The 27,444-nt window shown below is 45.8% G+C and overlaps 1 protein-coding gene across 6 annotated transcripts; it reads right to left on the bottom strand.

Annotated features, from left to right (window-relative positions):
* On the bottom strand, positions 1 to 27,444 carry atg2b (autophagy related 2B). Of its 6 annotated transcripts, none has more exons than XM_036541666.1 (43): positions 27,289 to 27,444; positions 25,947 to 26,280; positions 25,340 to 25,502; positions 24,850 to 25,002; positions 24,304 to 24,406; positions 23,934 to 24,096; positions 23,615 to 23,794; positions 23,406 to 23,502; positions 22,709 to 22,888; positions 22,165 to 22,316; positions 20,924 to 21,035; positions 20,305 to 20,557; positions 19,740 to 19,890; positions 19,468 to 19,560; positions 19,136 to 19,324; positions 17,850 to 18,123; positions 16,739 to 16,847; positions 16,463 to 16,658; positions 15,740 to 15,882; positions 15,447 to 15,604; positions 14,708 to 14,880; positions 14,441 to 14,591; positions 13,850 to 14,052; positions 13,088 to 13,168; positions 12,774 to 12,880; positions 12,346 to 12,438; positions 12,071 to 12,141; positions 11,873 to 11,949; positions 11,611 to 11,781; positions 11,367 to 11,499; positions 10,495 to 10,697; positions 9,830 to 10,059; positions 9,414 to 9,531; positions 8,973 to 9,167; positions 8,785 to 8,886; positions 8,152 to 8,230; positions 6,187 to 6,382; positions 4,988 to 5,057; positions 4,548 to 4,630; positions 3,905 to 4,026; positions 2,869 to 3,023; positions 2,340 to 2,489; positions 1 to 2,132 (listed from the first exon to the last, which is right to left on the bottom strand). In XM_036541666.1, exons 2-43 carry the CDS (start codon positions 26,106 to 26,108, stop codon positions 1,902 to 1,904), a joined length of 6,225 nt encoding a protein of 2,074 aa, XP_036397559.1. In that variant the 5' UTR covers positions 26,109 to 26,280; positions 27,289 to 27,444; the 3' UTR covers positions 1 to 1,901. The 6 variants fall into 6 exon arrangements, with proteins under 6 accessions (XP_036397559.1, XP_036397558.1, XP_036397557.1 ...); XM_036541665.1 differs by having other exon boundaries at positions 6,187 to 6,397; positions 9,414 to 9,528; XM_036541662.1 differs by having other exon boundaries at positions 1,902 to 2,132; positions 6,187 to 6,397.

Below are 27,444 nucleotides of genomic sequence, written 5' to 3'. Positions count from 1 at the left end.
ATGCTTTAATATAATTTGCACAAATTAACATTATCCAGTCTGTACAGCAACTACAATATATACAAGCAATATAATATTCCCTAAATGCTCACAAATATCACTCCTATTACACAGGACATATAAACAAATATACAGGGGCAATCCTTTTGTCCCAATCCAATCAAATAATGTAGTGTATAAATTAAATCCCAGAAAATTATATGAATTAATTCCATTGCTACATGATAAAGTTCTACATCTTCCATCAAGTTCCCCTCATAAACTAAAAAGGAGTAGCTAGAAAACAAAGTATGCACTGTAATTAAGACTTCTGGTTATACATCAGGCAGTAACAGCTGTATCATCTAGATATGTATGTATGAGAAAGCAAAGGGGAAGAGAGTATCTTCAGGTGCTTATCTTGCCCTAAAAAAGAAGTGAAAGTGATTTACACTAACTGTGTTTGAAAGTATTTCACTGCCTTTTCCATTATCAACACTACTAAAAACCTCTAAAAGATCCAATAGAGCTTACTAGCCAGTGACCAAGAAGAAAATATCAAAGAATAAACACTCAAAGGGGGCTGGCTATGAGAATGAAGAATGAATACCTCAATGAGAATGAAACATGAACAAAAGATCCAACTATAAATGAGTACAATTACTTTTCCATAAGACTGTCTGTTATTGCAATGCTTTCTTGTAAGTGAACAGTACACAAGGAATTGAGACATGCTTCCATACGGCAAGTTTAAGACCGAGGGGAAAAAACTCAACAGCCAACAGCATGAGTGAACTTTCTAAGAATGTGGAAGGTGGATTGGCTGTGCAGTTTCTCCCTCCTACTAGGGCTTATGCCGGATGTCAGGAAATCCCTTGTTTCAATGAGTGGGAACCAAAGAACTGTTGATCTGTGCTCAGGAATGGGAGAGAATTCTCTTGTGATGTGATGTGCATTTGATGATACAGAATTTCATAAATGGTAAAAATAAAAAAGTCTTTCTAATCATAACTGTAGTATTTTCTCCAAGAGTTCTATACAAATTTTGGCTGCTGCAATTTGTGACAACACAGTATAAGATACTATAAGAGAATTTCAGCTACATCTAACTTTTTATAGTTCATTTTTTTCTTTATTTTTTTGTCTGGTTATGCAGAGCCCACATTAAAGGTAACCACATGGCTATAATATGAGACAAAAGCCAGATTGTTCTATTCACAACACTGTTTTTACAAAAGCTTTTTAACACATGAGAAGTCAGACAAAGCCAAGGCTCCCACCAGTGCTCCTTTCTTCCAGAGCATGTGAAAAGAGACGTCTGGTCACCTTTCACATTGTTACCCGTTTCCCTGCTAAAACCTTTGAGATGAATTCCTTACATTGGGGAAGGATGGACAAAAAAAACAAGATGGAACAGGTTTAATAAGACGAGCCATGCACCAATGACAGTGCCGCATGACACTATACTTCATATTAATGGAGTATTTTTCTGCAGGAGGCAAACGGCACAGGGACAGTGTTAACCGTGCGCACGTTATGTTTCCCCACGTTCACGCCTGCATCATTTGCAGACCGCTCACCGCAGAATACAGTACGATGCTCCCAGGAAGGCACTGCAGCAGACTGTGGGAGACGGGCCACAAGCTGCGCGAGTCCACACAAACATACAAATGCTGAAGTCTATGGGAAGCATATGATTTATTTACAGCAGCCACGGCTGTTTCAACCGCATTTGCTGCCATTAGAATGTGGGGTAAAAAAGTGGACGCAGGTACTCCCAGTCAGGCCAGAGATTTCATCTGAAGGGCAGCCATCCAGCGCATGCGATGGGGTCGTCCACATACCCTAGTGTTGAAATGCCATCAGGCTGCCGACTGGCTATTTAGCATGTTCATGAAGTTCGGGAGGTGGGGAAAAAACTATCACTCCTCCCCTAGCCGCCACTTCTGGGACTCCTCCTGGCGAGCGTCGGGGTGGATCTGGTTCCTCATGCCGCCCAGCACGTTGGAGGTCGCCTCCGTGGCCACGATGAGTGGCTTGACCACAGCCGGCGGCAGCTGCCGCAAGACCCCGCCCACCGCACCTGTCACCCCGCGCTGCTCGTGCTCCCGCGCGGCCGTGTCGTAAATCGTCAGCGCCGTGTCCGCGATTCCCTGCGAGCGACATCAAAACGTCCTGTATTACAACCCTTTATTTCCAGTTTTACTGGTGTGACAAAAGATAAATATAATATTTCATAAAACGCAAACTTCTGAAAAGAAACATACACCTATTATAATTACGCAAGATAAAAAATAGACCAAAAGCAGATTAGGCTGCAGAAGTCACACTGATTCATTTTAGTTAATCATATTAAATACCTCTTTAACGACACTGTATGCTTTGGCCACTCCCTCCCGGAGGTCCACTGGCTGGTGAGCCAATCGGTAATGAGAAAACCGCTTTATTTTCTTCAAGTCACTCTCATCAGGTCCTGGTGATACCATGTCATAGGCTGTCTCTGCGGCAGCCTGCGGGGGTCATTCAATCAGGGAACAAAATAGTGATTAATCTCTTTGGTATGGTTCCACTTAATGGGCATTTGAGTCCTGTATTGTGAGGAAAAAAGTAACAACAAATAATCCACTGATAATACCAATCAGATAAAAATCTACTGTTTGCACTTAGATGAGATTGGATATGAATTAGGGGGATATGACTTAATGTCCACTTCCCCTATGAGTGGATTTTGTGTTTTTAGGGAGTTCAGGATAGATATTATCTCCAGGCACTGATTCAACAGCTAATGGACCATAATCTAAACCATTTTTGTAGAAAGCAGGAGCTGATCCAGAGTCAGTGCCTGGCACCATCTCTGCTGTTTGGTGTTGAACAGGCACGGTTCATTACCTGTATGGTGCGGACCATTCGGTTGGTCAGCTCCAGTGCAGCCATGGCAGTGGAGGTGCCAAAGGAGGCGGCGCCACGTTGGAACCCCCGCACGATGCGCCCGTCCTTGCGGTACTGCTCGATCGGCAGCCAAACCAGGTCCCTGAATCCCTGAACTGTTCACAGCAGGACAGAAGACACTACACTCTCAACACTCCCTCCTGCAGAAGGTCATTCCGTCTGAAACAGGACCCACTTTGGCAGGGCCCTCTCAGGTTTTCTTTAAAGCTGGCACACGGATTTGTCTTCAGGACATCTGAACATAGGCAAAATGTCTAATTCGAATTGAAATTCCTAAATGAGTTATAAGGTGTGGTTAATGGAAGTAGTCATTGTTTGCCATTTTAGTGCTTAGATGTCCAGTAAGATATTGTCCTTTAAAACACTAGCTATCTTTTTATCAACACAAGATGCAATCACAATCCTGATGTCAGATTAAAAAATATTTAGGGCACATTTTCGGCCTTTGATGTTTGTTCAGGATTTACATTCATAACCTTTTCAAAGTACCACCTTTGATTAAACTTCGGTAAGATATTCAATAGCCTCTATTGTGTAAGCACAGTAAATTTCAGCGTGGGACCTCTTAGGGAGCGGGAGAAAGAATATGTTTGCCCAGCCACCACTCTCCATCATATTCCACTGTGACAAAACCCTTGCTGTCTTCAACAAAGGCCTCTCAGGCAAGCTTAAATTCCAAGCTACACAAACAGGCCTTCCTTCCTGTCTTTGAAAGGCAGAACTGAAAAGGCGCTGTTCAATATCTCTGCTGGCCTTTTCACTTCTAGTGATAAAACACTGCTTAGTCAGACAGGGAGTCTGAGGGGGGAAAAGGGGAGGGGGCACCATCATTTCTGAAGCTGTCTCGTCTGGTCAGGCAAAACAGACAGCAGGAAAACAGGTAAATGGTAAATCCCCACTGCATGTGTGGCACTGATGGTGCACTCAGGAGTGCAGTTTGAGTTAGTCCATTGATGCTGCTGCACGACTGACTCACCCAACTGCACGAGAGAATGTATGGGGCCCACCCCGCCCAGAAGTCCTGGCAGCTGGTTTTTCTTGATGTCGTTCAGCCACTCAGTTATTGCGTAAGAGAAGAGCTTATCCACACCCAGCAGCCTAGTAGGAAGCCGAGAAACAACCTCAGTCTTTCAGCTTGGCACTCTCCGGGGCATTAACACCTTGATGCTAATGGATTGTTCATCTGTGTTTACTGAAGCAAGCCTCTCTCTGTCTCTGAAGATCAGTTATCGTAAGTCACAGGCTGATTCATACAATCTTCCCTGACTCACATATCCCCCTTTTGTTTAATATATATAACTATGCCATGCAAGACTACAGAGAACACTCTTCAATAAACTAATTAAGACTAAGACAGTGAAAACCACCCAACAACAGACAACTCTGTTTGAATATGTAGTATATAAACAAATATAAAGATACACGCACTATGACATAAAATTAACCATACAATATTAGCACAGTAGACTCTGCAGTTAAATGAAACTACTGAGCATAGATATAAGCCATCACAGAAAAACACTTGTGACATCACAATAAAGAGCTCTTTGGTGCAGATGGCCCTTTCGTGCCAGGCAGGTCGGTTGATGATGCAAGGGGGGGGTGAATGACAAACGCACCCTTGTCTATAGCACAGCCTCCGCAGCTTGAGCTCAGAGCAGTTCAGCTGGGTCAGCCCGATCACGATGCCGGCGAACGTGCCCTGAAACAAAGCACACCACAAAACGTGAGGACACACGTCTGCTCTCCCATTTCCGGCCCCTCAGAGAGGGCTCTCCACTCCTTCTTTTGTTTTTTTAGCTCACGCCACGTTCAAAACGTGATAAGCCGTTATCAGGGCCGTGGAGGGCAATTCAGCTTTGCGGTTTTCCTTTTTTTAAATTAGAACGAGGAGGGAAGATAAAAACAAGCACATAAAATGAATTTCTGTGATTGACAGTGGTGTGCATGGACTACAGTTGAGTTTCTCTTGATTTCAAGCTGAAAGGATAACAGTAGCTAGGCAACCTCAGAACCCATCCCCTGTGTGCCCGCATTTGTTCTTTTTATGACTACGCACCTGCTCCATTGACACATGTTTCCCGTGGTAATCCAAACGGATGGGCACCTCTGACGTGAAGCGAAACTCCCTGAAACACAGCACGGGCATGAAAAACACTGTGTGTGTTCCTCACATTATATTTAGACAGGCGAAATGTAAATATCTGCCCTCTAATGATGTCAAATTATCCATTTGTTTAGCAAAAGCCCAATCCCTGGCCAGCCATTGCCAGTTCCATCAATAACGAAATAGAAACTGGCAAACTGGCAAAGAATAAAGTTACAAAATTAAAACCACATTCAAACAGGCAGGAAGTAATTGTGAAATCTGAGACCAGCACAACATTTTGTATTTGTTGCAGGAAATATCTGAGTGCACATAACTCTGACAGATTAACAGTAACCCTGACAGGTAACTTTAGCCCTGACAGGTAACAACAACCCCGACATGTAACAATATCCCTAACAGGTAACAGTAGTCCTCAGAGGTATCAGTGACACTGACAGATAACAATATCCCTAACAGGTAACATTAGGTCTGACAGAAAATAGTAGCCCTGACAGGCAGCAATATCCCTAACAGGTAACATTAGGTCTGACAGAAAATAGTAGCCCTGACAGGCAGCAGTGACACTGACAGGTAACCATAACCCCAACAGGTAACAATGCGATCCCCAACATCATCCCTGAGAAGGAGCAGCCCTTCACTCCATCCCCACAGACTAAATGTTAAATGTTGGTTGTTTAATTGTTAAATTGGTTGTTTGGATGTCCAGCTGTGTAAATTGAGTTGTCCATTTTCCATCTTGTGCATAGGTGCTTTAATCAATCAACTACAGCTGAGACAGGTTTTGTGTTTATCTTAATTGTTTGTTTGGTAATTGTTTAATTGTTTTGTTAATTGTTTTGTCTGTCTATGAACCAGTTAACCGGTCACACCTGCCCTAATTACCCTAATTAGGCTTGTTATATACAGGTGTGTAGCCACTTTTTAGAAGCCATTTTGTGTGCTGGTGGCTGTAGACTGGTTCTCCTGTGTTTGTGTATGGTTTTTTTAAATTTACGTGTAGAGCATAGGCCAACTCTCTCACAATCCCCAACAGGTAACAGTAACCCCAGCAATACCACTGCCACACAACAGTAACAATAATAGTAAGCCTGATAGGTGACAGTACTCTCTCCGGCTGCATATCTGCATGGTGGTATGGAGCGCCATACCTGAAGAAGATGGGCTGGTCAGTGAAGGACGCTGTGGAGGCTTCGGGTTCTACAGCATCAGCGATGCTCCGCAGGGTCATGCCATTCTGACTGGGCCGGCTCTGGCCTGGTACAGAGATGATGGGTGCCGGGTCCTGGGAGGAAACCCCATGTTTGGGGAAGCTGCAGGCAAGGTCCGGGGCAGGGGGCTTCTTCACTGAAACGCACAACACTACAATAAAACTACTAATGGAGTCACACCTCAGCAGAGCAGTGCAATAAAACTACTACTGGAGTCACACCTCAGCACCACCTCATGACAATCGCAAAGCAAACTGGAAACCGATGTTCATCCATGACAGTTTGTTTACAGTTCGCTGGCTGTAGTTTTCACACATGCATCCGTACCAGAATTACATAATGCAATCGATTATGCCCTAGTATCCCAGCGACAAATTGTTTGCTGTTTGTTAGCCATGATATTTACACTGTGTGCCATAATGCTTGCTTGTATGTGGGCTTCTCTGTGAGAACTGATGGCTGTGTGCCACAGCGGTGTGGAAATCGGAGAGCCGTGAGACAGAAATAAACCTAATCTGACGAAGGAGGTGTGTGGCAACAGCATGAGCACTGTGGAAAACAGGAACTATCATGCACTTTGAACGATCTCTGATACACAAAATACATACTGAATATATTACCTGAATCCAATTTATGTTCTTTATCAAACTTTATGATGTGAATAGTAAAATATACATTTAATGGCATACTCAGTATATTTGTTATACTAAGGTATAATAATATGTAATAGTATATTACTACTATATTTTAAGTATAACAATAACATATAAATGTAAAAAAAATCATAATCACTTGGAAAACAAATCAGGTTGCAGGCTAACTCAGTAGGTTTTTCCCAAGGTTTCATCCATGGTTTAACAAGACTAAGGCCTGGTGCACACTAGAGGATTTTCAGATCTTAACCAATTTTAAAAACGTGGGAGACCACAAACATAATGACAGATTTGACCGATTTTTAATATTTTAATCGTAAGAACGCACACACCAGACGATTCAGTGAAGACGCAGGACCATACACTAAACGATTTCAGAGTGGCGATTCCAGGGACTTTGGATCTTACAGAAACTCGCGATCAAACGTGACTTCAGAGCAAAACCAACACGGAGGCAGACTTCGTCTTCAGCTTGTTGCACTTTTGTGTGCATGTTTTGCACCGAAAAAAATAGGAGAAAAAAAACTGTGGATGAAGTCATGGCTGAGAAGACGGAATCAGCATGGCTAATACATTTTGCAGCGCAAGCTGGAGTTGAGTTGGAAATAAAGTTTTATTGTTAGTCTCAAACGGGGCTTGTGCAAGCTACTGCTACAAGCTATTTGTTATTTATACACAGGTGGAGGGGAGAGTGAAACCTGTGATCATTAGAAATGTAGTCATTTTTATACATTCTGTGACCTTCCACTGCCTTGGAGATGCCACTCCATATTAATATTACTGTGCTCTGGGCTTGTACGAAGGTTAACTGTCAACTGCTGGGTTGGTGACGCTGCTCAGTCATCTCGCTGTCATTGGCTGTTGTGGGTTTCTGCTCAAGATCCCATTGCTGTTCCTTTCACACTACAGGACTTCAAGTCGTAAATATCAAACATGTTTGATATTTACGATTCGAAATTGGGGAGACTCCAATCAAGTCGGTAACACTAAGCCGTCTGTAAACCCCTCACACTACAGGATCATTTGGGCAGACAATCGGTTCCGACCAGCCCCGACTCGGGAACACCCCCCCCCCCCCCGATCATCGGGAGGGGCGAATCGGACCCAAAATTGGCCCAATTATCCTCTAGTGTGGGGCCGGCGTAAGCAGTTACAGTCAAAATCTCCTCTCCCCTCAAAAAGCGCTGCTTTAGATTTAAGATCAGGCGAATGCATTGCCTGTGAGGACATCGCTCAAGGTGAACAGACTCACCTTCCTGGTCTGGCGGAGCAAACAGTTCAACCTCAGCAGCCAGACTGGCAAAGAAATCCTTCAGGAAAAACAGCGCATCCTGCAGGCAGAAAGATGGTTACACTAAATACGCACAAAGACATGTTTATGTTGACCACACTGTGCTGGTATTGGCCTAAAGGCTTTTGTGAGGGGGCTACTCTGACCAATGTTGACCAAAATGCATCCAAGCAAAAACTGGGAATTCAGACATAGGTTGATTATAGAGAGGTAAATACGTCAGTTTGAGTGTTTTTCCAATCAGAATATTTTTCCAAGCTGCTATCAGCATGTTAGAAAAGCAGATGTATTACATTTACATTATTGTCATTTAGCAGATGCTCTCATCAAGAGTGAGGTAGGTTACAGTTTTACATGTTATCCATTTATGCAGCTGGAAATTTACTGATTCAACTGCCCAAGGATACAACAGTAGTTCCCCAGCAGGGAATCGAACAGCAACCTTTCAGTTATGGGTCCTGCTCCTTACCGCTGTGCCACACTGTTGCCCCCAGAGTGTGTGTGTCTAATGGGGGTTAAATGTGAAACTGCACAGTGGAGCAGTCTGGTACAGCTGGTGTGCCTGTATAAACAGCCTTCTGTCCCCTGCGTCACCTGATCTATGTTGAGGCGGAGTGGCATCAGCGACACGCGTAGGCAGCACTCCTGGGGGGCGTGGCCCGCCTCTGGACACGTGTGCAGCGCCTTCACCGTCAACTGAAGGAGAGATGGAGACGCCCTTCAACCACTGCATGGCGCCATGACAAATGTATGCAAATGAGGCGGGCATGTCTCCTCCTCACCATGTTGGAGTGGGCTTTCCGAGGCATCTCCTTGCTGGAGTAGAGGTACAGGAATTTGTTCATCTGAGAGGTGGCCAGCCGGTCGCGGATCTCCAGGTCCTGCACCGTGAAGACCTGCCGGGAGACGGGAACTTCGGCCACTGTGGAGCCAGGGTCTGCCGGGACCTGGGGGTACACCTCGTGCTGGAACTTCACCTGTAAAGTGGGGCAGTGAAAGGAAACCAACCTGCTTTCAACAGAGGTGCCTTGGTTCTGCTCCTACCTGACTGAAGCTATATGAATGGTGGAAATCTGGATAAAGACACTGGAGAAGACTCCTATCCAAAAAAACCCTTCCCCAAATGGAACACCTCTCAGTTAAACTGATCATGCAGATGGGATACCAATGATGGGCAACTGGGTTGGATGAGTGTGGAGGTAGGAGGGGATGTGTTCCTGTACCTTGGTGAGCTGGATCTCCATCAGCACGTCGAGGTTCCTCCCTCGCCCGCCCACCGCACGGCCGCCCGACCGGCCCTGCCGCACGGGGGTCTGAGAGGGGGAGCTGTGGGGGGTGCTGCTGAAATGACAGAGGAACACACTTACATGCCTAGGTATGCACACACACACACACACACACACACACACTCAATGTGTACCATGCATATGGCCCCTTGATGTCCATTAATGTTTTTGTGTTTAAATACTGATTCATCATGCACTTACACTGCTATTGCTGCCACTGTCACCACTGTTTGCTCACAAACACATAATTTCACAATTTCAACCCTGTTGTTTCCCTAAATCTTAACCTAAACCTTCTCAATGAAAGGCGATTCACTAGCCACAGTTAGCAGTGGCCCCGCGAGCATTCTTACCCTCGGCTCCTGGCAGGGGAGGACATGAACGCTCCACTGCCAAAGTCCTTCCCCCCATACAGGTGCCAGACGACGGAGATCTCCTTGACCAGGTAGCGCACCTCGGGGACGGGGAAGTTCAGGGGGCCCCTGCTGGAGTCGGTGCGGCCCACGGGCAGGCTGAAGTGGTTATCTTTGATCTGGATGGAGTCTGGGGTCAGTTTGTTCACCACTGGCTCCTCATCCCGATCCTGGAGCAGGACAGGAAACAAACCGGGCCAATCTTCAGTGTGAACAGCCATCACGGCTCAAACATGGCTTACATTTGTCTCAAATATGACCTGCATTTTGCGGTTAAGGGACATCAAGCAGGTTTTGAAGGGTACAATTGTGAAATAAAATTGAGATTGAAACGTTCATCTCTACTAAATGACAGGTATTTGTGAAAGAGATAATGCTGCAACAGGAGTAGGAAGTGTATTGTATTTTGATTAGAAATCTAACAAAACAAGTGACTGGTGGTATTAAGTGAATCAAGGGGCAAATGGCATTCCTTGCTGACCGGAGGTGTCTACAGGCCACTGTGGGAAAAGCATAGGACTAGAAAATAGAATCTGGGAGAGGGCTGTCTCAGGCCAGAGTAGACGATTACTGCTCTAGTATGCGGAAAGGAAGCGGCTCCTCACAGCGGCTCCGGAGCCTGGGGTCTCCAGGATGCAGAAGTCGTCGTTCTCGTGGGCGGGGGCGGAGGAGGCGGTGTAGATGAGGGGGGTGTGGTAGGTGGGGAAGGTGGGGCTGGGCTCCTGGGAGAGGTTTCCGCTCTCGTCCGGGAACAGGAAGAGGTCAGAGCGGGGCGGCTCCATCTCCTGCCTCAGCTCCTCGTGGAGTCCTGCAGGAGCAGAGAGGGGATGACTTCCCCCCTTTAACACCGCCCTCCTTCCGTCCAACACGAGCGTGAACACTGCTTTTATAATACAGCTGTTTAGACTGCTCAGACAGTATGAGTCTGAAGGTAAATCAATACGTTTTGTGTTGACAGAGGCAACAGAATTCAATCATGTTTTTTAAGGCTGAGCAACAAACCGGAGGCACAAGAAATCCTTATTTCTTATTTTATCTTCACTTGATAGCTATCCTGTAACTGATGTTGACTGATGTCAGTTTAAAACATGAAACACTCTTTAGCAGGTGATTATGTTTGTATCACCTACCACAGAAGCTGATTAGCAGGTGATTAGCAGGCGATTATGATTGTCAGTTACAGGATACGCTATCCTGTTACTGGTGTTGACTGATGCCGGTTTAAAGTATGAAACAGACTTTAGCAGGTGATTATGTTTGACCTGACTGCATTTAAGGTGGTACTTCTGCCTCTGTGCACTTCATATTAAATAATTTTAATAGCAACAGCAAATACCTGTTACAAAGTTGAAAACCAGACTAACATCCCTTTGCTACAATTCAGACACTGTATATGATGTGCAGAGAGGTAACTGTCATATGCTTATCGCTCGAGTCAGGTTCAGGTTCAGGGCTGTCACTAGAGTCGCTGCCTCACCGTTGGGCTGTGGAGACTGAGCCTGCTGGCTGTCCGTGTCCTCCATAGCCTCACTCATCAGGTCCTGCAGCATTTGCTGGTCCGCTTCGGGGAGCAGAGGAGTCTGGGAAGGGGGCCTGCCGGCAGCCTCGGGCTGGAAGGAGCCGCAGGAGGAAGGTGCCAGTTACACGGGCCGAACGCTCCACTTGACAGAGAGAAGTGCAACAAAACCAGCAGGTAGACAGAGCGGCGGAGTAATACTGACCCTGGCTCTCTGTTTGGAGCTGCTGCTCTTGGCCTCCGGGCCAGGAGGGGGAAGCAGGTCACCATAGCTGGCGATGTACTGGATGAGGTTCATGAGAGCAGCGCAGGAGTCTGAGCACGTCCTGATGTGGATGACATCGCTAGAGCAGCGCAACTCAAACCTGGGCTCCATCTTACAAGAAAAAGCAACAGAGGTTTTGAGAGTTCCCTTGTGAAACCAAAGGACTGTGGTGTAGCCATAGCCAGAGTATAGCGGCACCTACCCTTGCCCCATCTGCTCCAGGTTTCACCGCTGTGATCCTCAGCTCCAACATGCCCATGTCCACCACCTGCACGTAATCTGTGGTGCAAAAACACAGGCATGACCAATTGCTCCAACGAGCGCCACATCCTCACGTCAACTCTCCCGTTACACATTTACTCTTTCCCAAATTCATGACACTTTCATCTGCTGAGCTCACCTCGGTTCAGATTCACAGAAACTGCGTTGCACTTATCAGACAAAAACAACGCCGCTTCATCTAAAATGATCCTAAAACACAAAACAAAGAAAGTCATTCCCCAGCGCAAGGACCTCAAGATCACACATTATCTTAAATAAGATGGAAAGAGATGGGGTTAATACAGCAGCTCAGCAATAGAAGTTCAAGTATAAAATAAAGTGTATCAAATGGAACTTCCTAAACAGCTCATCAGGCATCTATGCCCAGTTGGCTGGTGTTTCAGCAGCACCCACCTTAGAGTAGAGGAGGAATGGTCCAGGGAGACGCTGCTGGAAATGCTGAAGGTCTCCACAGTTAGCAGAGACCGGATGGGCAGATACAGAGGTCTACACAGCAGAGGAGAAGACACAGTTAGTCAGGTAGGCTGCACACACTGCCTCTCTACCTGATTAAGAAGAGGAGTTCCTGTCCCTACTGAATTAGCTGAGTTCTGGAGTTCTGTTTATGGAACATTTGGTGACAGGGACAGAATATTCAGTGTTGGGCACCAGTTATTCATCTTGTTACTACAAAGTCCTTGAGGACGAAATGTGTCTTATTAAAATATGCACGCAGTACACATTAGTATGCTTCACCTTGCTTACAGTGGACATGCTTCTAGTATGTCTCAGCTTATAGACACAGAGAGACCAAACCCTGTGTAAATGTTGATGGTCAATACCTGTAGTCTAAGGCGCAGCTCCATAAATGCAGGTGGAGAGTTGTGACGGAGGTCGGAGGGGTGTAGCCAAGCACAGGCTCATCTGAGACGTTCAAAAAATCCACTATCTGTTGCATAGAAAACAAAAAGAGATTTAAAGCCTTTACCTAAATACAAAAAGACAGACTAAGTTCTTATGCTGCTGGGAGTTAGCGCTGAAACTGCACCCCACAAAAGCCAGACAGCACTCTGAGAATTCCTCACAAAACAGTCAAACTAGTATATACATTTCTGATGAAGTGAGAAAAACAGGGGAAGCTGGGAGTTAGGTTTACCTGGTCGTACCAGCCCAAGCTCGAGGGGACCACGCGGTGTTGCAGGGTGGATCCTCTTACGCCCACCGCCACCAGGTACTCCTGCAAGTGGAGGTAAATGCCAGCTCTGTCAGCCAATCAACACAGCACACACCCTCCTGTGCCACCCCTCCCTCTCTTGTGAGCCAATCCAGTGAATGCAAATCAACTGAGGTATGTAAGTGGAGTCATACAATCCTGCACAAATATCAAAATGCACATAAATTACCACAGCCACTATGACGTCACACTACATCCCATGTTAATCTTTCTAAGGAAATGATTTATGAGTGATTGATCAGTGATTCTTACAGGAGACCTGCAGCACTACAATGAAAGCTATAATGTTTGGAATGTAAATTCAGAATTAAGACGATAAGGCATATACTTTCTCATGCCAACGCTTTCTCATTTAATGCCAAAGCTGGCGTTAAATATTCCATTTCTTTCTGCTAATCTAAAAAGGTCAGGAGGCAATGGTCTAGGTACTCCCTGGAGAGAGCAGCATAATAAGGTAGCACAAATTTGCTTAAGAAGATTACAATATTAAACAGGTGCCACATACAAATTCCTTTTTAAACCAACTCTATAAGGGATTTCAGGCTACAGAATATCATGTTTTAAGTGATATCGCAGAGGCACTGCACCGTATACAGAGAGGGAAGAATGGGAACTCAGCTGCCAGGCATGTCTGTGATCCACCAATCCTTCAACAGTAAATCTCACCATGCAGCATAGACCTACCTTCACATTGCGCTCCATGTTCTGGGAGCAGATCTTGACAGCCACAGACAGCATGCTGTGGGCCTCCAGGCCAATGCCCTCTGAAGGGGATGCCTTGCCTGGGCATGTCTCCTCCGAGCGGTAGATGGCCGGCTCCAGCCAGTGGGGGCGAGTCCGGCTGGGCAGTTTGATGTCTGTAACAGGGACGTCTCCATCCACCAGGCCTAAGCAGAAACATGCACACAATCACACACACACACACACACACACACACACACACACAGTGATATTTACCTTTACACACTAAAACGGCATGAAAATACCCCTTCACCATTTACCTTTGTTTAGAGGCAATGCCAGACTTAGCTGACCACAGCAACCCCCTTCATCCTCCACAACTTTACCCAATATCTAGTCTTCTAGTTATTACAGGATACAGTTTTGTACATGACATTTGACACTGCATTTTGTGTTCACATTTGCATCAGGTTTGCATCATGATGTAATGAACGTTAATGCAAAACCCCCTAGATGTTCTCTATTGCATTAATTAGTACTAGTGACTGAAAGCTTTGTTCATTTAAGAAAAAGCTGCCTGAATGCACCTCTTACCTTGATGATAGAGGCAAAGGTTGCTGGTGTGGAGACAGACATAGTGCTGATCTTTATAGCCCTCGTACTGTGTCACGCTGAAAATAACTCCATTCTCCACCTCCACCCAGAATTCTCCGTGTCTGTTTCTCAGCACGGTGTTATCTTCTTGCTGTAGGGAGGGGGGGGTAGCAACAGGAACAGACAATAAATCACATGCCAGGCCAAAAAACAGCAGGAGTTTTTCAGCGGGACGACCACGCCCCTGACTCCGACAGTGCTGGGTACCTTAACAGTGGTCTGCAGGGATACCAGCCCGTGGCTGATGCTCAGGATGATGGAAAACAGGCTTTGGGAGCTCTTGTTCTGGGCCTCGTGCTTCTTCTTCCTCCGGGTTTTGAGCCCAAGGTCCGCAGGGGAATAGTACTGCAGGGTGTCGTCCTCAGACCCACTCTCCTCCTCTGCAACAGGACGCCCCAGAGACCTGGCTGAGCGTACTCATTAACAGGAGCTCCCTGACGGAATGCACTTAAATATTCCATTTATCTTCTAAAATAATACATCTGAGATTAAGGGATTAAAAACGATTAAAAGGCACTGGACTCCTCTTCAAGAAACAGGGTATGATGGTGTATTTATTTCCCACATTTACAAGTGATAGCTAGTCTATTGGCTACAGATTCTGATTCACTGTTTAGTCTTCAACTGCCAGAGGAAATGGGGGCTACATTACAAGTCCTCTAAGATCAATGAGGAGGGAATCAATATACTGTTCAAAAACAAGTTTGGAATGATCTCTTACAAACTGCCTTTACAGCAGCAAAGCAGAAGCATGCTGTTGTGTTTTAATCAATAAAGGCTATACTGCATGTGCTTCCATCACATGTACAGGAGTTTTAAGCTAAATCATTTCACTAAACTATATCAACTGCGGTAGATAGAGGGAACAATCCAACATTAAAAGGTTGCTTTGGATAAGAGCGTCTGCTAGATGACAATAATGTAATGTAATGCCAGGCAGCCTTACCCTCGGGGGCTGAGGAGCGAAACTGGCTGAAACTGTCCTTGCTGTAGGTGCTGATCAGCTGGCTGGCCACCGACAGTCCCACACCATAGGACACGTTCTCCACTGTCTCCACGGGGGATGGCGCTGTTGGCTCCCATAGCAACAAGTCATTGTTTATCCTTCCGGGGGAGGGAGGGGAGAGAAGGAAAGACAAAGAACAATAATAGAAAAGAAAGACATAAATAGCTGCATTGTTATATCCAGGACAAAGCAATTGTCCCGATTCGCCTTTTCGCTCTTGATCACTGGAATACCTGTTATGGAGTTTCTCGTAGAAAGCTTTGTTTGGCAGTGATAGCTGCACGTTTGGCAAGGCCAGCTCCAAGATGTAGCGTGAATTGCTCATGGTCTTCTCCTGGAACTCGGTCATCTCACCCACGTCCCCTGGCATCACCATCTGGACAGTGCGTGTGTGTGTGTGTGTGAGGGAGGCACAACATTCAACATATTAGGTATCAGATGGGGCAATAGAGGCATAGTAGCTTAACAATCTTGATTTGAAGATTACAGGTTTGGTAAAGCGTGGGGCACTGGATTTGTACTCTTAAGCTAAACACTGAACCTCAAGCGGTTCCATACAAAAAAATATGTCAAATTCTCTGAATAAAAGCAACTTAAAAATGTAGTAGTAATAATATTACATTCTTGCAGCTCTTAACCCACTGCAAAGTACCTAATACCTGTAAATACAAATCACAAATGGTCCACATTTCCAAACGGTGGGTGTGATCAGATAGTTGTGCACCAACTCATACACATACAAGAAATCAATATACCTGCAGTCCTGCGCGCATTCGGCTATCATACCCTAACCCCCCTTAAAATGACCCTTCAAGTCATATGGCAAAGCTTAGCCAATCAAAACTGGAAGGCAAACCAAACCCCAGATTCTCAAGATGTCTGACTGAATGATTAATTGACAACACGTGTGATGATGAAGAGAGAAGTGAAATGCTGTGAAATCCTGTGCACCCTACCTCTTCGTTCTCGTACATCACTCTGCGGGAGGAGAAAGGGGAGGGATCGGGCTTCCCGAAATCACACACATCCTTCAGGGAGTGCGCGCCTCCTTCGTCCTCCTCTGGGGAGTGGCCCCCGGCCCCCTCCTCTTCCTCAGCCGTCACACGCTCGAGGATGGAGTGCACAGCCGTAGGGTTCACCCTCAGCACCACCCTGCAGGAGCAAAGACGGAGGGTCAGCCGCCAGGACTCCCGCACCCCGCCCACAGGGACAGGCGGCAGAGGGCCACTCACCTCGGCCAGTCAAATTTGCCGCTGTCCGATGAGGTCATGTCCCCGTCCATGGCGTGCGACACCCTGAGGAACCTGGCGGAGGGCTGGTCGGTGTCATCCTGCAACTTCCCTGTGGGGACAGAGCCAATACTCTCAATACAGCAGGCATGCTTTGCCAAACACACACACATGTGCCTTAGGAGTGGGTTCAAAAGAGGCTCCTGTTGTGCTGGGGCAGTTATTCAGCACTCAGGTGGTTAACATTTTTAACCTTATAACTGTGTACCGTAAGCATTGGAAATATATGTGTCCTGTACAAAATACCAAAATGTATATGCATGCTAGTATTTAGTTGTAACTGCACTGGGTGGCCCATTTGACTGCTGCATCTTTTAGACAGCCTTATGTATGCATATGTATGCATTGCTGCAGGTATATGGCAACTTGTATTATTTGGTTTTAAAAACTGCTCCCATTTTTTGAAGGAGTTAATGTAACTAATGCACTGTTGACCATAATGCTGACATCACTGGTGGCTCTTCTGCCAGTTCTCTGTAAATCAGTCATTCGACTGGAAGGCCACCAACAAAACAAGCACAATGCACTATTATGATGTGTAAATTATGGTACCGCTAACTCTCTCAGAGAAGAGAGAGCTTCCAATGAGTATTTACCCTACAAGACTAGTAGTACTATGACCTAAAATAGCGCCACCTCCATTTTCGAATTATGGAGAGTCAGGGGGGTTAATTGGAGTCAGTTATAGACACAGTGTGGGTGAAATAGGGACAGAGGGAGAGAGAGAGAGACCTGAGGTTCATTTGAGAGAGTGAGAGGGTCAGTTATAGACACCGTGTGGGTGAAATAGGGACAGATGGAGAGAGGGGGGTGAGTTTTAGAGTGAGAAGGTCAGTTATAAACACGGTTTATGTGAGGGACAGAGGGCGAGAGAAGGGTGAATTTTGGACAGTGAGAAAGTGAATCACAGACACAGTCTGGGTGAGATGGGACAGAGGGAAAGAACGGGGGTGGTGAATTTTGGAGAGGGACAGGGTAAATTACAGACACAGCGCAGGCGACACAGGGTCAGGGGCGGGGTGTTGGGCTCGGGTGGGACAGGGAAAGAGCTCACCGTTGAGTTCCTTAAAGGTCACCTCCATCTTGGTCTGCTCTGACGAGCTCCCCCCGGTGAACTCGGTCTTCAGCTCCAGGTCGGTGCACTCCAGGTGCAGCACCTCCTTCTGCAGAGACTTCTTGAACCAGGGGCCCCTCTCCTGGTCCGAGCGCAGGTCCGGGATGGGGAAGCGCACGGCCAGTCTCAGCACCGGCGCATTCACCACCACCGACACATGGCAGTGGGCCGGGGTGCGCGAGTCATCCAGGAAGACCTCAGCAAAGGCCTTGTGCTGGAAGGAAAGGGGGGGGGGGGGTGCACTGTTTTTAGGGACATGATGACCCACAGTATGCTTGGAACAGGGCACTCAGTCAGGGACTAAATGCATTAACAACAAAGTTAGGCTTATTGATATGAGTGTCATGAGCCACAATCAACCAACCTCAACCTTGACACTGCAACATCAAAAAGAAAAGACTCAATATTTGCATTGTAACTGTGGTGCATGAACAATCTCTCTTCCTGAGGAATAAAATATGGCAGGGGGAGAGACTCCCTGAGATTTTCACCATTAAAATTGGGGTTTGTGGTGTATAAATATAACATTTTGTTGTTATAAGCTTAGCTTTGCCCAAACTATGGTATAACTGCTGAATTGTAGTAGCTTCACTTTTATATTGATAAATACTATTTCTATCTTTCTTCTTCTGTTTTCTATTATCTATCTCTGTGAATAAAAAGACAATCAGCAACTGAGCAAAGTATTTTCTTTATATTTCTTAACCGAAAATACAAAACAAGAACAAAAATGTTTCTCTTTCCTAAGAGGTTTAAGAAAGAGTTCAAATTGTACAATAAATCTGTTACTATTGGTAGTTTTGTAGGATTCTGCATTTTCAAACAGCTGGAAAACTGATGGTTAGACAAGTATTTGTAGTAACAGCATAAAGAGTACATGCAAAATATGATTTCTTTAGCCATCCCTAGAAACAGCATTGCTCATGATAAGTCAAGTAACACGGAGAAGGTCTGAATAAGAATCAAGATAACGTCACAGAAACCATACCTTTTTTGCCTGATGATATGAAGCTAATAAAAATCTCTGTCTTTTGGTGTCGTGGGCTAATAACCTGCACTCACCCAGAGCCCAGACACACTCAGCTCAGATGAGAGGATGAGTTGCATCCCTTGGAGATTTAGTTTCCACTGTGGTCCATTTCAGTTATTAATTTTTTCACTAGCCATTCGTCAAGACACTAGGTCTATGCATTGTTCTTAAAAATTGTTCAATGACGCGACCTCACCAGGCTAACGTGCTTGTTGTAGGACGTGTACATGTGAGAGGCCATGGTCTCCGTAGTGACCAGCTTCTGCGGCTGCAGCAGGGAGTTGAGCCTGTCCACGATGCTGATGTCCAGCTCGGACCGCACCGGGCCCAGCTCCACCTGGAACTCAGCCTTTCGCGGCATAGTGCTCAGGCGCACCTGCCCTCCCTGTGGTGGTGGTGGTGGGGGGGTGAACAGCATTAGTGACAACCAGTGCACCGAGACGCTGCTTAACACTCTCCACCTGAGAGGCTCGCCACGAACAGCACTTACATGAGTCTGCTTCTATGAGACATGAGCTCAGTTTTTACCTGTGCGCCTCTGCGCTCGGCGAATTTGTACAGCAGGTGTAAGCAGGGGGAAGGTTGTGCCTCCTTGTCGGCAGCGGCATCGAATGTCACCAGCTTTAGTGAAACATAATGAACAACGAGTCATTTGGTGATTTACTGCAGCTCAAATGTTTTAAATAACAGCTTATCTTAGTCACAAGAACACACTGTATACAGGCGCACTCTTGAGGATATTTACACCAATGGAAAGGATAGCTATTTGGGAGTTGAATGCAGACAGGGGGCACTCTAACCTCTGTGTACTGGGGGGTGGTGGGGTGAGTGTCTGTGGGGAAGAGGCACTCCAGAAGCTCCATCTGGCCCAGGCAGACATCACTGCTGAGGGTACGCAGACTGGAGCCCTGTCTCTGCTCATAGACAACCTTCACTGCTGACCCCAGGAACCTGCTCATGGACACGAACAAAGTTCCCACAATGCAACGCTCTGTTGGTAAGATGTTAATGCAAGATCAACTTGCGTGCACAATTCAGCTATGAATGCTGCAGCACTAGCCTTGAAAGTTGCATCCATATAGAACCCTTTTGCTGCCTGCTTCTGTAAATATAATATATGTGAACCGTGTTGTCTCTGAATTCTGTAACATGATTATTACCATAACAGGTTAGTTCTTCTTCAGAATTCAGAATGAAAACTAAAAATACATTTGTGGCAAGATTCAACAACAAAGGTCTCTGCAGCATAACAAAAGTCACTGGAGGAGAAATAACTCTCACGCTTGATTATACAAATCCGCAGCCTGTGAGTGTGATTGCTGGTGTCACTGGAGGCCTCAGTGCTACCCTGGGACAGAGCTTCACCTGAGGTGGTCATGAGGGCAGGCTTCGTCGAATACACGGCGAGACAGGAGTAGGTCCCCCCCATGGAGCTGCTTGGGGCCCCACCCATTCAGCCGCTGGAAGAACTCTGAGGCCATGAGGGCTAGGGGGCTGGCAGCGGTGTCGGGCGGGGGCAGCGGGTCGATGTGGAGGACAGACACGACCACACTGCCCAATGCCAGCTTGAACACCAACTCAGGCCGGGACTCGTCGCAGTGCGCCTTCGAGGGGTGTGCTGAGGGACGGCAAGCGGGGACAAAATGAGGACAAGCGGTAAACAAAATACCCACACAGACTCCCTGCAGAACCCCAATTTGAACAAGTCACATTTCTGCTTTATTTCATCAATACAAACCAAATAAGGAAGTACCACCAAAAAACCGAAAGTTCAGTCTAGGAAAATGAAGATGATAATAGCCTAATGGCACGCAACTGCAGCGAAAAGTGAACTGAAACCAACTAATGATTTTAATCTGCTTTTAACAAGTGTCAACATATCAAAATTATCTCTTGTAAGACATCTGTACATTTACTTGTTTCGTTCCTTCAGCTGGAAGAGAGAAGTGGAATACAGAGGGCACTGATGCATGCTGGGACTTACAGGTCTGTCGCAGCAGCTTTGGTGGGGGCTGGGGCTCCCGGGACAGGAAGGGGGCCTCCTGCACCTGCTTCTCCCTTTGTCTTGGGGCGTCCTGATACTCATCCCAAACAGTCTGAGTGACAAAATTATGCAGAAGATACAATTATATGCACTTAAGAGCAAAGTTTATTGATTACGCAGTGTGACATAAATTTCCACTGAACTAATATTGACCAACATGGATCTAAAAATGACAAATTCTTATACATAATCTACACATACAGTGCCCCCTTCCTGATTTCTCCTATTTTTGCATATTTGTCACACTTAATTGTGTTAGATCTTCAAACAAAATCTAATGTAAGACAAAGACAACCAGAGTAAACACAAAATGATCATTAAATGAAGGCTCCGCCTTTGCACAATCTGCCTTTTCTTCCAAAGCCATTAAAGGATGGAATAAGTTCCCCGCCAATCTGAAAACCTGAATAGACTTACATATTTTCTCTCGTGAAGTTAAAAAAATGGATTTTAAGTAACCAGTCTTGTCAGCATTAATTCGACATTCTGATGACCTGATTTTATAACTTTGGATATATGTATGTAATATTTTGATATCTATATTCTGTCATGTGTTTATTCCTATGAAGTGTGATATTGTGTGTCTGTGTATGTGTGTGTGTGTGTGTGTGTGTGTGTGTGTGTGTGTGTGCGAGCGCCTGCATGGGTATGAAGAGGATGTTGGCCTATTTGTAGTGGTGATGTTAGGTTTTGTTTTGTGTTTTAATGTTTCCTTCACCTGCCCAGGGACTGCAGATGGAAATTAGCTAGTACCTAAATCTGGGACAAAGCATCTTTCCTCTTTTTGAGGTTAATGTATTTTGCACATGGTCCGTGATAAAAATAAATGTAATAAATAAAATTTAAAAAATTATTTATTGAAGGAAAAAAGTTATCCAAAAAGTAAGTGCCCCCTAGTTACTCAATTAACCAATTAACCAATTAGACACAATTAAGTGTGACAAATATGCAAAAATAAAAGAAATCAGGAAGGGGGCAAATACTTTTTCACAGCATTGTATGTACCTAATTGCTGCACTGAATGTGTACAACATGTTTGTTTGCTCTTGAGAAATTAGAAATATGAAGAGACCAAATAAAGAGAACTGCAGTTCTCTGTCTGTGCACCTTCTCTTTGGACTGCTTGTCATTATGTTGTTAAATGCTATAGATTGTTTCCATTGATGGAGAGACAGACTCACTGCCATGTTCCCAGAGGGGGACTCCCCTGGGGAGGGGGTGAAGTTGCTGTTGAGTGACAGGTCCAGGTCCACAGTGGGGGGGTCTCCGAGAGGGGGGAGGGACGACAGGCTGTGAGACATGTCCATTTCGGCCATGGAGAAAAACACGTCTTCTTCTCAGACAAAGAACCACAACAAAAACCAAAGACATAAATCAAACACTGTCACAATCCACATAACGCCTTTCGGTATCTCAGACAGGCAACAAGGTCTGACAATGCATTTGAGGGTAGTACTGCATGGAGCCTGCCTGATCAAGGCAACTTTCTAAAGATGCATTGGCTATTTATTGATTGTTACTGTGTTTTTTCTTGGAACACACCTTGGCCAGGATAACTCGCACAGCTAACATTTTTAGGTTATCCATTTATGCAGCTAGATACTTACTAAAGCACTTAAGCACTAAATCTTAAGTGCTTTACTCAAGCGAACACCGGCAGGTTTACAGTTATCAGGCAAAGCTATTGATGTTGAAAATGAGAGGAGGTGTGGATCTGTCCCCCACCTCGGCTGGATGTGGTCCTGGTGGTCTGGCTCTCGAAGAGGTCAGTGTCTCCCAGCGTGCCGGTGGCCATGGTGTCCCTTTTCAGGCAGCGGTGGAGCTCCATGTGCAGCCGGTACTCATCCTCCTGCTGCATCGGCCGGCTCTTCCTGTCCTTCCCTAGCCCCGCCCGCTCCGGCCCCGCTGCTCACACAAACAAGCCAAGGGCGTCATTTTTTCAGTTGGCAGACTCTCCCAACAAGACCCAGCATTTCCCCTCACCCTCACTATGTTTTCCTTTCCAAGTCACTCAAGCAATTATTGACTACCGATATGTACCTACATATGCCTACTGCCTTTTATCTTATTTTATCTACTCCAGAGCAATGTACATAGGTTACAATGTTATCCACTTATACAGCTGGATTAAGTGCCTGGCCCAAGGGTACAACGGCAGTGTCCCAGCAGGGAATCAAACCTGCAACCCTTCAGTTACAAGCCCTGCTTGTTAAAACTATGCAACACTGCTGCCCAATCACACAGCCACTAGGGTAAATGAGTCCTTACAATTATCACACTCAGATGTCTAATTCTCCATTCAGCAATGATGTTCCAACAAGGACATGAGTTCAAGGTGTTCCAAAGTAGTGGAGCAAGAGGAGTAAAAGGACGCTGCATCTGATGAAAGGGTCTACTGCAAAGGGATGCTACGGGAACCCACCTGAGCCAGAAAAGACCCCAAACATGTCAAGGAGTAGGTGCACTTGACGTGGAGACAGCAGCACATTCATCGAATCGATCTGCCCATCAACATCCAACTGAAAAGCAATGAGGTCATTCAGAGACAACACGGAGAGAATACACTTCATGAAAACTAGAAGCACAAGACATCATTGGCAGAAGGACAGCTGCACATGAACATAATGCAACCTTTGCTCCAGGCAAGGCTTCATTCTGCTTCAGGAGAAGAGACAGCTCCACTCTCCCATTCAAGCCACCAATCTGCACAGGTTCAAAGGGCGTTGTCGTGGAGATGGGCTCCGTGAACTGGGGGTGTGGCTCGCAGATGATCCTAGGGTTCCAGCTGGGAGACAGCTTTGCCTCCGTCTCCTGCAGGGTGGCAGAGAGGACAAAAGGTCAGAGCCAGGGGGTGGGGCAGAGCCGGGGGTGGGGCAGAGCCAGGGGGTGGGGCAGAGCCAGGGGGTGGGGCAGGGTGGGAAACTGCAGAGAAATGCGGAGGTGCACTGACCGCTTGGGCAGAGGGGGACTTGAGGCAGGTGCGGGCGGCCTCTGAGAACTCGTCCCAGAAGATGGTGACACCGGTGAGCTGGAGGTTCTTGTGCGCAAATGTGGTGGGCTGGTGCACGTCCATGCCTGGGCCCTCGTCCCCCGTCTCATCACAGTACACAGTCCTGCACAGCACCAGAGACATGGCCTTAAGGCCTGGCACAGGCTGCACATGTGATCTCGCTGACAAAAGCCATGCCATCTAAACCTCTACACCCAATTCCTCATTTAACACAAACTTGCACTTCAGTAAACATCTTTTAGCATTTAACAGAAATTTCAATTTCAGTCTAGTCTCAGCAACGACTCCAGGCCACTCTAGTTGAGCTTACTTATTGATCCGTATCTCCACAGCAATTCCTGTTTTGGAATTTTCAGGAACATGCTCAATCCTGAGAACCGTGTCCAGAAAGGTAACCTTCACTCTTCTCAAAACTAACAGAAATCCAAAAAAAAACAGAAAGCAAACTGTAACATAAGCAACAGGACAATAAATGACACACATACTGCAAATATCATGCTGGACCTACCAACATAAGCAGAGTATAATTATTTAAATTAATATTGCCTATAAATAAATAATAGATTTCTCAAGGTGACTAGAACAACTAGAACATGGAACAATAAAGGATTCTAATTCTAGTTCTAGTGGGCAACAATCCAAGAATCCCATCTGAGCTCTAACCCACCTTGGAGGACCAATGACAGATTCAATCTACTTCACAGTACACCTGCTCCCTGTTGATAGACTGAGTGCTTTACATTATGTCATAAAACATGCTGAACCATGGCCTCCACAAAGACCTAGTACCCCTAGTACATGGCTCGCCTATCTGCCCCGCTAACAGCTCCTGTGCTATGAGAGTGGGAGAAGGTACCCGTTTCTATGGTCTCTGCAAACTTCTCCAGGCCCTCCAGGGGCTGGAAGCCCTCCCCCAGCTCATCCGTTAGCCTCTGGCTCAGGCATTCCTTGGCTAGCTGCATGCTGCTGGTCATAAAGCTGGACCAGTACATGGGCTCGGTCCCTGATGCTGCAGGTACAACAAGTGCCAGGATGTCAATGGTTCGGATCCCCAAACACATTTCTGTACATCACATTTTCTCAGCAGGCATTATGTCTCTCGACTCACAATAGTGCACCCTGATCCAATTAGGTACACTCCCATTAGAATATGATACAAGCTGGTTCCCACAGTAAGACGGTTACATTTAGAATAATTACACATCTGTTTCAGTTCCAACCATTGATTTACACCTTTTACCACGTCTATAACCTTAAAGGTGACAGTGAAACTGTTATAGACACTTCCTCATTTACAAACACAAGTGCTACATTCAGTTCCGAAATGATGGATCCTCTCCGCTCACCCATACGTGGTCTGGGCCTGAACACCATCTCCAGCCCTTTGACCTCCAGGGCACAGTTCTCCTGCAGCAGCGACGCCCATGGCACAGTCAAAGAGATGGTCTGGATAAAGCCCTCTGTCACCTCAAAGGGAGCATCCACTGACTCCAGGATCTCGTTTAAGGACTGGGAGGACGCACACGCAGTGAACAGGAAGGACCAATTGAAGGACCATACTTTCCAACTGTTTGCTTTATTTCTCATAGGTGCTGTAGTTACAGACATTTTAGTTAAATCCAATTAGACTGCAGACACAGTTTTTTTGTCAGATATAAAAACTTGTTTTGCTGCCTTGTAAAAAATACAACCCTGACATCTTTCTAAGCTAACTCAAGTGTGCTGAATGATTTCAAATGACAGACAGAACGTTCTATTTATTTAGGGTCTCTCATTTTTAATCGCTGTTAGCCTTGACTCATATGTGGACAAAACAAGCAGAGCTTCTGCCAAGAGAAACTTAACAGACATTCATGACATATGACATATCACTAGCATACACCTGTGTATGTGTCGTGCCAATGTTCAGACGTAAATATCAAACCCCAAAGCAATATTAACCCTGTTACATACCCATTTGTCCAAGGGAACCTGCGCCAGTGATCCAGTGCCTTGGTAGAGGTCCAAACTGAGCTGGTCCAAGCTGAGCTTCTCCTGCAGGAAGTTGCCCAAGTACCGCTGCAGCAGGTATCTGCATGCGCGCTTCTTTATCGACTCGGAAAACGGCCAAGGCATTTCCGTTCGATCGAGTAGGAATACAGATATGCCAAAACTGTCCTTGTTTGACGCAAAGTGGACTACAAGGTGATGTTGTTGCGGGAAAGCATGACGTCTTCTTGCAATATGGTACAGAATATTTCGGCAGCGCGAGGGTTTTGAGTTCGTTCAGTCATCCTGCCGGTCGTGTCTAATAAGCGATACAGCATACAAATAAATTAGCTAACGCTAACTAGCAAGACAGCAGTGCCGGAGTTCTTGGGATTGGGGATTGCACAGTTACTGAGCAGTACAATGTTCAGAAGTACATGATCACACTTCATGAAACTGATACGTATGTAGCAACCGCAGCATCTGCTACTGCGCGTCGGCGCATCACAGAAAACCTGACATAAATCCAAGTCGAGTTAGCTAGCCGTAGCAAGTTACATCTTACCTGCTATTACGTTCGACATTTACACAAATCTCCCCACATATTGTAGCTAGACGTTCGCAAACTACCGTGACATCAAGGTACCATCTGTTTTTAATAATGTTATGCTACCTCCTTGAATTGTTATCTATTTAACCAGGCCTGTTCAAATGTCGTCTCTTAGCATCTCCATTATATCATGCACACTTTCTATCGAATCATGGCAGCTAAACGACAGCTAAGAATATTCAAAACAACAGAAGAGAAGTGGATAAATAACAGACGTTAGCGGTCTGCTCTACAAACCGTGTTAGAAATCTATACTGCTGTAGGTAAATGTAGCCACAGTCTAACTCTATTAGAGAGCGAACTTTACTGTCGCTAATGTACTCGTACTGATAGCTAACTAACGTTAGCTAACTTACATAGATAGCTAGCGATCAAATGTTCAAAGCGTAACACGATTAGACTAGCTCTGAAATAAGATTCCTTTCCAAAATAAAAAAGCTTATGTAGATGAGCTCGGCTAACTACTATGTGGACATTAATGAACTTAACGTTACAACATAGTTGCCGACCACTAAAGTTGCCCTGTTTTGCTACTGAGTCTGAAGTAGCTAGCCAGCTAAATAAAATTATTTAGAAGGCTATCTATGTAGCCTTGTTTTGTTTGAGATGGTCAGCTAGGTTGCTAGCTAACAGGACACCAAGCGAATTAAATCTCTTCGAACTGCCTGTCGATTTTAAACCTACTGTCTGTGTGTATTAGCTAATATAAGATTTTACCTTTCCCCGAATGCACGGCCACATGGAAGATCATTAGTGATCGTACCCACCAGGCCCGTTCTCTCTCCCCTTCCTTATATTTGTCACCTTTTGCTCCCGTGTTTACAAACACTTCGGTGACTCCGCACACGCCGCAGCGCAAGGCCGCTTTGCACG

The sequence above is a fragment of the Megalops cyprinoides genome, chromosome 12 (genome assembly GCF_013368585.1).
Source record: "Megalops cyprinoides isolate fMegCyp1 chromosome 12, fMegCyp1.pri, whole genome shotgun sequence".
Taxonomy (NCBI): Eukaryota; Metazoa; Chordata; class Actinopteri; order Elopiformes; family Megalopidae; genus Megalops; species Megalops cyprinoides.
The sequence above is the reverse complement of the archived record's forward strand: the minus strand, read 5'-3'. Positions and strand labels throughout refer to the sequence as shown.

Excerpts from the sequence above, each read along its gene's own strand:
- atg2b (XM_036541662.1), bottom strand. The coding sequence starts at position 26,108 with ATGCCTTGGCCGTTTTCCGAGTCGATAAAGAAGCGCGCATGCAGATAC. Across the intron at positions 25,003-25,339 it reads CAGGCCCAGACCACGTATGG|CATCAGGGACCGAGCCCATG; the intron begins GTGAGCGGAGAG and ends TTGTACCTGCAG. Across the intron at positions 2,490-2,868 it reads GAATGGTCCGCACCATACAG|GCTGCCGCAGAGACAGCCTA; the intron begins GTAATGAACCGT and ends TGACCCCCGCAG.